Source organism: Aulonocara sp. 'chitande type north' Nkhata Bay, linkage group LG1, assembly GCF_057382095.1.
Source record: "Aulonocara sp. 'chitande type north' Nkhata Bay isolate Kocher_YH1m ecotype deep benthic linkage group LG1, A_spYH_male_GT1.1, whole genome shotgun sequence".
Classification (NCBI taxonomy): domain Eukaryota; kingdom Metazoa; phylum Chordata; class Actinopteri; order Cichliformes; family Cichlidae; genus Aulonocara; species Aulonocara sp. 'chitande type north' Nkhata Bay.
Window position 1 is genome coordinate 41,171,927 of NC_141344.1, and position 11,353 is coordinate 41,183,279.

At 39.0% G+C, this 11,353-nt stretch overlaps 1 protein-coding gene across 5 annotated transcripts in view; it reads right to left on the reverse strand.

Moving 5' to 3' along the window:
- The window catches only part of arnt2 (aryl-hydrocarbon receptor nuclear translocator 2), a 65,256-nt gene extending 55,702 nt beyond the window's left edge, over positions 1–9,554 (reverse strand). For 2 of the 5 annotated variants that reach the window (XM_086296500.1, XM_086296485.1), the window contains exons 1-2: positions 9,229–9,551; positions 1,304–1,415 (exon numbers count right to left, since the gene is read on the reverse strand). In XM_086296500.1, coding sequence (XP_086152626.1) covers positions 1,304–1,415; positions 9,229–9,259 — 143 coding nt within the window. In that variant the 5' untranslated portion in view covers positions 9,260–9,551. Of the gene's footprint in view, positions 1–1,303; positions 1,416–9,025; positions 9,131–9,228 lie in introns of those variants that run through there. The other 3 variants (XM_086296474.1, XM_086296508.1, XM_086296492.1) reach the window with 3 other exon arrangements.
- Between the last annotated feature and the right edge of the window lie 1,799 nt (positions 9,555–11,353).

Sequence of the window (11,353 nt, forward strand, 5' to 3'; positions counted from 1 at the left end):
TACACTCTGAGCTGGGCACATACAGCAGGAACACCATAGACAGGAGTAAACTGTGTCGCAACCTTGAGCCATACCTTACTTTCTACATTGCCTGTGCATGGGTTAAGTGCACCGTTAAGTGTAAACTGACCAACTAATGTACAACAAACAGAAATATACAAAGTCTAGAGCAATCGATGTGTATTCCAGATCATTCTTGTAATTCTGTGACTTCCATGCTAATGCGGTCTGCCTTCAGTATGAGATGTGGTTCCATTCTAAATGAATCCTTTTTAAAGTTGAAATGACAAATTCAAACAACTTCTTCCATTTTCCACTAGAATATTTTTCATATAAAGAGGTGAGAAAATATCCTCGCACATTTTATCACTCACAGAATAAAATGTGCGAGGATATTCACAGAAACTGAATGACAGAACAGTATTAACAGTATACAGTTACTTTTTCAGTTAATACTGTTAATGAATCACAACTCGATGGAAGGGACGATCATTGTTGGCTTTTTCCTGCAGAGAGAACAGCTGGACCTCACAAATAGTATCTTGTGCGGAGAAACTATTCTTATAAACGAGTCTTCCAAACAATATGCTTTCAAAGTTTGAGACACCCAAACTTCTAGTTTTTCATTTAAACCTTGATTGTCTTTCTGGTATTGAGATTGTGGGATGCAACTACGTGAGCACCCACGCTTCTTAGAAAAATCAATAAGTATTATCAATAGACACAATGTGTTGATAATTACTATTGATAATGGGAAAATGCTGAACTACTGCATTTTTCCATTATCAATAGCAATGAATCTTGCTGCATCAACAGAGCAAGAATCAGTTCCATGTCCCACAGTGGGACCAACTCCACTGAGCAGTTTGCAATTAGCAAGTGGTGAGTTTATTGCAGCGAGTTGTCTAGTGTGTAATCATACCGCTGTGAATTAGAAATACCAACGTGTTAAATCTTGCACGGTTCCAAAGAGGATGAGAGAGGCTTAGCATTGTTCCCAGGAGTGATAAAAATCGCTCTTTGATGGTGTACTCATTGCCCAAAATCAGACATGTAGGTGCAGATACATTTAAAAGCAGAAGACAATAAGAAAATTTGTCGTGTCAATACAGTTATGCTGCAGTATTGAGGACACTGCGAGAGTCCTAAACCTCAATACAATTACACCGATTGCATTTACTAGTTCAGAATACAGTAAATTTAACACTAACAGGATTTAAAGGACTGATGACCCAACAAAGCTTTTTTGATCCTTTAATTTTAAAGCTAATTTCCACAGCATATCAGCAGTAAAGACACTCACCCTCCTGATCTCCTCTTGCCCCCACGACCTGGGACGGCTCCACCCATCCTCACCGGTCCAGATCCAACAGCTCCTGGCATTGAAACTGTCCCTGGCAACTCACTGCCCATTTCTGGAAGATATAACAGAGGGAGGACTAACTATGGTTCTAATCTTAAAGCAATATAATTTGCAGCTATAAAACTGTTTCTATGCTTGTGTGTCCTCTGTGTGTGTCTTCTCCATTGCTTAATATAAACTGTAATTTGCAAATGTGCATTTAAAGTACTGTAAGATGTGTCAAATATTCTAAACTACTCACATGTATGTTTACATTGCTTTTATGTTACAGTGCTGTTAAAAAAATATTTGTCACACTTTCAGATTATCAAACACGTTTTTAGACATATATATACACATACACACACACCAGTAAAAATACAGGCTTCCTCTTTTACTCAACATTAAGCTGGTACAGTGTGAGGACCACAGTCTATGCTCCTGGAGTCTCTATCATCACTCTGTGCCTCTACATCTTTCTGCGCCACTCACTCATTAAGCCAGGTGAAATGGATAAGTGAAGCAAACCTGCCAGTATAACTCAGTGCACAAAGTAAATGAATTAAAATTTGATACAGTATGTGTTACTGCACCCAGAGATATATACATACACAATCTCACATGCACACAGACACAAACACTGCACTAAATAAAGCAGGCTAAATGTCTCCTCATTGTTGAGTGCCACAACAAAATGATGATAAAAACCTGATCTATACAACAAAAAGGAACCTAGGAAATTAAAAGCCACTAGTAACACCAGTACAAACATCCCTCATATCAGATAGGTGTCTGTTCTCTCGTAGCTCCGTTTTTAGCCTCCGCCATCTTCTACTCTACTCGTTTCACTATGTTGATGAGACAGTGAGAAGTCTGGAGCTCGACCAGAAAGCCAGAAGTAGAAAAGCCCTGGGGTTAAATCCATTAATGAGCCTTTGGGGAGACTGAAGGAAATGCTGCCTCCTTTCTCCTTTTCAATCACTGCACACCCTTACCCAAGGTTGTTTCTATTCCCGCTCTTCAGTCACGCTTTATTTCTGACCTCCATAGTTTTTTCCCCTAGCCACAAAGCTTAACAAACAGCCCTCAAACAGCAGGATTATTACACACTCAAAATACCACTATACACGTCTTTCAAGTTTCGAGTGAAGCTAGCTAAATAATAACAAAAAAACAAATGCTGCTAAAGACACATACAGTGAAAGTGGAAATTATATCCTTAGTTTTAACCTAAAACTCATTGTTGCACTCAGGGGCAGCACAAAAGCGACCCCGCTTAAGCTCATTTTTAGTTTTAGTCCCCTCGATTTCCCCCCGAGTTATCAGTTCTGTCGCTAGTTAGCTAACATGAACTAATGGAAGTCTATTAGACGCAACCAACCAACCCGGTAACGTAGAAGATGGTGCTGAACATGTTTTTAAAACTTTAATTTTAAGCACTTTAAAAAAAAAACAGCTTCTAAGAGTTATAACTATGTCAGTTTCACAGTGTTTCATCTCCTTTAATTGTCATGGTTAAAATGTTGAACACCGTCAGTGTTTCTCTATACCTCTGCTATCATTTCTCATGATGAATTATCACTTATCATCACGTAGAAGTCAAAGGCCAAAATGTAAAAGACTTGATTTTAAAGGTAACATTATCTGTATTCACAAACTATGTTTACTGAGCAGGTGTCTAAATCGAATCCGAATGATATAGCCTGTACAGGTACACAGGGCTTGTTTGCAATCATACATTAATGCTGGCATGTGTTGGCTGATAATAGAAACGTGCAGAACCCTTAAAAATGTATGCCTCAAGTCACCAAGTTTCACTGCTGTATAAATGGACAGTTAATTGTTTAGTCCCTGTGTGTAAATATGGTTTTTGGGGACCTTTTCTGTAACTTAAATACTCCCAACAGCCTAACCTAGTTGAAGCTGGGATCGGCCTGAGCATCCCACAACCCTAATCCAGACAAGCTAGTCTGATAGTGAATGCATGAATCCAATAGAAGTAGTGGGAAAAGCTCAAATTGCTCCATAGTGTGTGAATGTGTGGATGACTGGATGTGTGAAGCGCTTTGGGGTCCTTAGGGACGAGTAAAGCGCTATATAAATACAGGCCATTTACCATTTACAGTCTTGGAGGGATATTCTGATCTGCTGTTATATACTGGCATATACTGGTGTATACTGGTATATACTGGTGTATACTAGAGATGGCACGATACCACTTTTTTATGTCCGATACCGATATCATAAATTTGGATATCTGCCGATACCGATATGAATCCGATATAGTGTTTTTTAATCAACAAAACTGTTTTTTTTAATATCTTGCTGCATTTTGTATAAGTTCATACTCAAGTTTAAAACAACAACTACACTAAAGCTATTCTGTTATACCTGTATGCAAAAAAAATATTTCATAGTTCAGCAATACTGATCAATCTAATAAACTTAAACCTACACCATCCTCCCTATTCTGGTATTTTAAAGAGTACTTAGCATAAATATTTTATTTTATTTATATTGTCTCTGTATTTATATATATGTGTGTGTGTATAACTCTGTAACTTCTGTCGGTGCTGTGCTTTTTTGGAAATCGAATTTCCCAGAGGAACCCACCCGAGGGATTAATAAAGTTCTATCTTATCTTATCTTAAATATTAAGCAACCTAACTAATAGGGTTCCAACTCCCAGCAACAACAAAAATAAATAAATAAAAAATAGGGAACCACCCCTCACGCTCCACCTCATGATGCTTAATCGACGTAATCAACCTTAATTTGATGCAGTGTGAAATTTTTTTTCAAGAAATGTTAAATAGATTCAACATCTTTCTTCAACAGAACTGCAGACTGCACAGATGGTACCTTCCCAAAGGAAAAAGTACTATAGCTTACTAGGGTATATTAGACTTAACAGTTACTATATACAGTAATGGACTTCTATACATTTTACATCAAATTAAAACTTTGGGTGTCAGATAATTATTTATTAAAAGCTCGACATTTTAAATGAGAATAAGAAAGAAAAGTATGTCTTTGTGCCCCCTTTTCCCTGTTAATGCCGTATCAGCCCCCCTGGCTAAACTTTGCTAGCTCCGCCCCTGCACAGTTACAGCCGTCAGCTACGTAGAAAAAGATCCTCGAGTAGAAAGTAATATTAAATAAATTCTAACAACAGCTGATCAAGCTTAAACGTGCTGCTGTTGTTCAGCCGCTGGTTTCCTCTTTCTGGTGCAAAGTGGGCCAAAAACAAACAAGAGAGACAGACTCGCGACAGAAAAGCAGATCAGCTGATCACAGATCAGTTTCATGATTGAAGTAGCAGCAAGAGGAGGCAGTCGCTCCATATATCGCTTCAAATTCAAATCAAATTCAAATTTTATTTGTCACGTACACAGTCATACACAGTACGATATGTAGTGAAATGCTTGGACAACTGCTCGTGACCTAAAGAAAACAAAAAAGGAAAAGGCTATGAATAAGATAGGAAATAAATATGAAAAATTAAAAAGGGTAAATTTAACTAGGAAGGAATAAAATATAAATTAAGGTTAAAAATGAAATAACTGTACAACACAAATTAGAATGAAGGGTAAATTTAACTGGGAAGAATAAGATAAAGATAAATATATAAATTAAAGTTGAAAATAAAATAACTGTACAACAAAATACACAATATAGAACTATATAAGAATGTATGAAGAAATCTAAATATAAATAAATATATACACAATAACAGCAGCTGTACAAGTATTAACCGGAAATGAAGAATATAGTGTATATATAAGGGCATGGCTATGAAACTAACTTTACTTGGAAGGTTTATGAATTCAATAAATCAACTGACCTTAGTACAGGTGTAGAACAACTTTCTGTTTTTTGATCACTTAGTTAATGGAAAATGATTTCAGCAATAAATAAGACTAGTTTAACTGATAAATGAACAGTCAAAGATCTGACAAGGATGCTCTGCTACATTCTAGCAATCCGGTTGTTCAGTCTGACGTCACTAGCCGTGTCTGGGCCTAAACTCCGCTGCAGGTCCATATATCAAACGATCACTGTGGCATTACTGAGAGTTGAAAAACTGTCTAAAGTCTTTCATCTTTAATAAAATGATCAGCGTTCTGCTCTACCAGGTGTAACAATTGAGTTTAACATCCAGGCATCCATGAAAACGGAATTTATGACATTTAACGGAGTTAGAAGTTAGCAGGAAGTTAGCTCGCTAGCTTCTATCTAAATACAATATAGCATGTCCTGACTGCGGGGTTTTGGAAACAAATTAAAACGTACAGCTCTGCTATCACTTCCAGCATAAATGAAGACAGAAAACTAAACAGCAGTGACGTTTGTAGGGTTACTGAAGTTGGGCTAGCTGGTATATAACGATGTGCTACGTGACCGCTAGCGACACAGCTATGTTAGCATGATATAAACAAGCTAACTTTTTTTCCACTCGATAAAAGTTAACGTGAGTGTTCTCGGTGGTCAGGAACAAATGTAATTGCATGGCAGGATGCTGTAAAAGGACCAAGCTTCAGCCAGGAGAACAACTGAGATAATCCATCCACAATACGAGGTTAGTCATTCATATACTGCTGCATGGGCTGGGCTGTAGTTACATCCTAAGGTTTTAAAAACTGAGCTTAAATAAATGATTAGCGGTAATAAAAGCCGAGGGAGGTCAACAGTGATCACTGACTGTTTTAGGAGATTTTTGAGATCAAATAGAAGAAAATACAAAACATTAAACATGTTAACAACACAAAAGCCATATTAAACGCAGACTACTTTAGACCCAGAAGTAGGATTCGTCACGTCATCACTGAACAACCGGATTACTCTTCTGAGCTGCAGTTTGATTTATGGCCTGATTTTTTTTTATGGGTTTTTTTGTCCTCTCAAAGCACACAGACCTCATCAGATCATTTCACTTCTCGTGTTTCTCACCCTCTTACACCAAATGAGTCTGAGCCACAGAATTATGGGAATAATCCTGCAGTGACCAGCCCCTCCCACATCCCTGGGTATCTGGTCTGAGTCAATGTGCCTGACTCTACTGCCATCCCAGGGAAACTATAAGGCTGATTTTTTTCCTCTGGCTGTGCTTAATGACACACAGAGCTCTCACTGCCTGCATCCACCACACATTGGAATGGCTCATTATACAGTTGGATGCAGCCTCCATACAAGACATCTGCTCTGACTGAGATCTTCTTTGACTAAGAATAAGAAGAATTTTGTTTTGTCTGCTCCCCGTCTTCTTTTCTTTCAGCTGCTCGATTGAGGGGTCACAATAGCCGCTCATCTGCCTCCATCTGACCACATGCCTAGAAGGCACCTCTGTCACACCAGCCCTCTGCATGTAGTCTTCTCTGAGATCTTACTCTTTTCCTTCTGCCTGGTAGCTTCATATTCAAAATCTTTGGTCCAGTATATGCACTCTCCCTCATCTGCATGTCCCTCTGATTTACTCAGTTCTAATCTTGTCCATCCTGCTCACTCCCAATGAAAACTTTAACATCTTCAGCTCTGCCTCCTGTCATTTTGTCAGTGCCCCCCTCTTCAAACCATACATCATCACTCCTGCTTCTATCCTTCTGTCAGAAATGACTCCTGAAATTCCTCCACCATGCCTGTTCACGCTTCTTCACCTTTTTCTCTGCAGTTTGTCTGCTGACAGTGCCCTTTCATTGTCTGACAGGACTGTTCATTTTTCATTCTAACTGCACCTCATTTCAACACTCTGTATGCAGCAAAGGTACTAATAACCAGTCAGTTCTTTATTTGTATTCCCTTTTCATTTACACTGTCAATGAAGTGACGCAAAGCATTAAGGCTGACCCGTTTCTTCAAGAGATTCTCTGTCATCCGCACAGGAATAATTACTTTACCGCAGTACTTTTTCAGATTACGTCAACTTGAATTCATTTATGCTACAGTGACATATGATGTGTGACAAGAAAAAAATTCTCAAGGGTGCTCCACACTCACAACCACCTTTGATCACAGGACGAGTGCACAGATCGCCTGAGAAGACGCAACGTTTCCGCAGACAGTCGCTGTCTCACTCGGACTGTTGAAGGTTTGCAAATGATTTGTGTCCAACTAATAAATGTAAACAGATTGCAGAGTCTGTGTCCGTGATCACACACAGAGAACTCAACTCTATTTGTGCCAGCTGAGTTGAGTCCTGGCTATTTTCTTGTACAACAGGAAAACTTGCTGAGGACAAATGGACTTTTTAAATAGGAATCCCTACCTATGTAGACGGCAGAAAACATGTGATTTACCACAGTTAATTACTGTATTATCAAAAACAGATTGCTTGTAATTGACTGCTTGACCCCATTTAATCTCAGACTGTGGAGTGCTCTCTTCTAGGATGACAGTCACAGCTTGAAATCTTTGTTGCTGATGAAAATGGTTCAGCAGCATTCTGAAACTTGCTGAATGAATTCCAGCGAGTCCTGAAGCTGCTGTATAACTTTATCATCATTTCGTGGTTGTTTTCCCTTTGAATTGCCATCAAAATTCAAAAAATTCAACCTATTTAGTAGTATATACTTTCATTCTTTACCAAGTATTAATGTAGCAAACAGGTAGAACTTCACATACAACTTATTTAGTAAACTGGCAAAATGAGGACAATGTATTAGCATTGTAGTGAAATTTTTAGGACTGATTCAAGCAGCTAACGTCTATTAATGCTGATGCTTAACATTTGGTACTGCAGTTGTGTCCGTCTGCATATCTACAAGTATTTGGCAACAAAAAGCATGTTGTGAGGGGTTTTTAACCAACTTCCATGCATGCTGCAACTGCCTGATGCTTGACATGGGCCAAAAGCTGACTGGTGATCGGTGGAGTTTACCAGGAATGGGAGAAAGATTGAAAAACAAAATACCAAAGATCAGGACAGCATCATGAAAAGTGACCGACACCGGCTACAGTGGGCACTTCTCGTTGTTTTTAGCACTTTGTTTCGGTTCTTTGTATCTTATAACGTCTCCGTGCTTGGCTAAGGACCGACAACAGCACAGGCAACAGTAGCCCACAAAAGGTTGTGCATCATATTTCTGACACCTGATGTTCTCTGCATCAGTTGTCAGATGGACACCGTGTCCACGCACCGCCAACGCGCCACCGCCGCTGAACCGTAATTTCCCCTCAGCCTGTTTGTGGTCTTTAAAAGTTTAGATATATGGATTCAGCTCACTTGTTTTCACCGTGGCTTGACGCCGGCTTGCAGTTACTTGTTTATTTACCCCAAACCAAGAGGAAATCCCAAAGTGCAGGGGCAGACTTTTAAACAGCATTCCGCTTTGTCCAAGCGCCCCGGAACATATTTATCGGCTTTCTGTGCAATAAAGAATCAACAGGCACGGAACAGAGATACACGAATAAGGCAAATGCCGATGTGAGACTGCTCCCCTTTCATAAAAACGAGCATTTAAATATCTTAGAGGCAACACAGCGTATAAAGGGCAATGGGGTACGGCAACAATATGCAAAATAACCTTTTGTATCACTGAGAGAGGAAAGCAACGGGCTGGACAGCCAAACCCGTACAGCTAGCAGTTCTACGGGACACGAATCGCAGCAAAAGTATGACAACAAATGGGCATAAAGCCATAAAATCACACAGCAACCACGTCATTTCGACAGAAGTTGGCTGCAAACCTGGGAAGAAAAGCCTCGCGGTGGTGTGAATGTCGGCTTGGTGGGGGAAGGGATATGGATGCTGGAGCCAGGCTACGGCGGCCTGTCGGAGCTTCGACCTTCTTCAGCAACAGTCGAAACAAAACCCGGCTGCATTTTCTCCTTTACTGTCCTGAACATATCCATTTTATTTCTCCACCAGCACACTATAGCTGCTCACTTACCGGACGGGTTGACCGCAGCCGGGGTTGCCATGTTTCCTCGGCGGAGAAAAATAACAAAACGGCGGCGATGCAGATGACGCACAATACGGCTCGAAAGCCCCCGTGAGAGACTGTCTCTTCTCCGCGGGATTAGCACGCGAGACTCGGTCTAGCCACCAACTACACATCCGCTAAAGCAGCGGAAAATAATGTGGACTCAAGCCGCTAACAAAGCCTGTCTGTATAAATATATAAAGAGAGAGAGACAGATGGATAGATTTAAAAATATATATATGACGTATCTTTAATGAAAAAAAGTGGTTTTAATAAAATTCAAGATGTCTGAATGGTAACACCGCGAGATTTTCGACTTGCTTGAATAAATTAATGTTCTACAGTGTGGACAGTGTACGTAATGCACGGTGCTGTGGAAGCAGGCATCGGTGGTTTGTAGCGGGCTTGTTTGTTGGGACGCTTGGAGGAATACATTTCCGCCTACGCTTGTTCGCTGCTCTTCCTCTCGGCACCGAGCCGTGCAGTCGTGGACTTATTACAAGATCGTCAGTTGTTAACCTTTGCATTTGTTCTGCCTTAAAATATTATCTGCCATCAAGTATCATTGCAGTATCCGTATCACTGCAGGGTCCTGACTGATGTTCGCGCTATATAATAAAACTGAGCTGAGCTTAACTCCTCACTGGCTTGTACCTTTTATATTAAATCAATCGATTTTGGCAAAACCTGAAACAGTTAAGACACAAGTACAGGCCTTATTTTCCCTCTACGCACAGGATAATGCAATCTTCAACAACTGAAAAGATTTCACACTAATTACTGATAATAATTAAGAAAAATAATTAAGAAAAAGACCACCAACACACACACACACAGATATATATATGTATATATATCTGTGTGTGTGTGTGTATGTATACATACACACACACACACACAGATATATATATATGTATATATATATATCTGTGTGTGTGTGTGTGTATGTATACATACACACACACACACACACACACACACACACACAGATATATATATGTATATATATCTGTGTGTGTGTGTGTGTATACATACACACATACACACACACATACTTGTAACTGGTCAACATTCACATTATTTTCATCTACTAAATTACATTAGTTGAAAATGATTTCATCAGTAAATAATTAGGTCGAGACGATATTTTATTGTGTGAATGAGAGAAGTTGGACAATGTAAACGCCTCAGTCTCAGCAGATCCTCTGATACTATTATGATCTTCAGTCCTTACTTATTTCACTGCTTCTTATCTTAAATGTAAAATATATTGGGAAGGAGTGGTAACATTTCTGCTTTTAAGAAAGTTGATTTAACAGTTATATAACAGTTACACTTAATGACAACTTCTTTTCTGTAATACTAACACAGCAAAGGAAATTACTACAGTAAGCTTTTAGATGAAAATAAAAATAATATGAAAAGCATATGGATAGTAATCAATAATATTGTAAACAAAGGAACTAAAGGATTGGACTATCTAAACAACTTCCAAATGCAAAATACAATAATCAGTGACATAAAAAAATTGCAAATGATTTGAATGATTTTTACTCGCTGTGGGTCCTGGCTTGGCTAAAGTTCATAACATTTGGGAATCACATATATTCTACCATACTGACAATAAATAACATATTCAGTGTTATTGAATGTTATTGTGTAGCTATAGAGACATTCATGCAAAATTTATGCCTTTAAGTGTTTTTCCTTTTGTTGTTTTAGTTATATTTACAAGTTTGAAATAAACGATTCAATTCTATTCTAGGGTCAGAATTTGGCATAACGACATAAAAGCCTGCTTATAACAGTTCAGCCTGATGATTTTGATGTAATGGTGCAAGGGATATTTTCTTGGCACACTTTCCACACCCAATTTAGCAATTTTCAATTTAATATAAACGCCACCTCCTACCCAAGTGCTAATGCGGACCATCATCTCTATCCCAGAGAGTTCCCATCTTTTGGCTGTTTCCAGCAGGAGAGTGTGGCGTAAGATCAAAAAACTCAGATCATCTCTGATTGGATTCTTGAACCTGTCAATGACTTGGCTGCACTCAGATGTCCTCCCCTGGCCAATTCAAGAGAGTTTGGG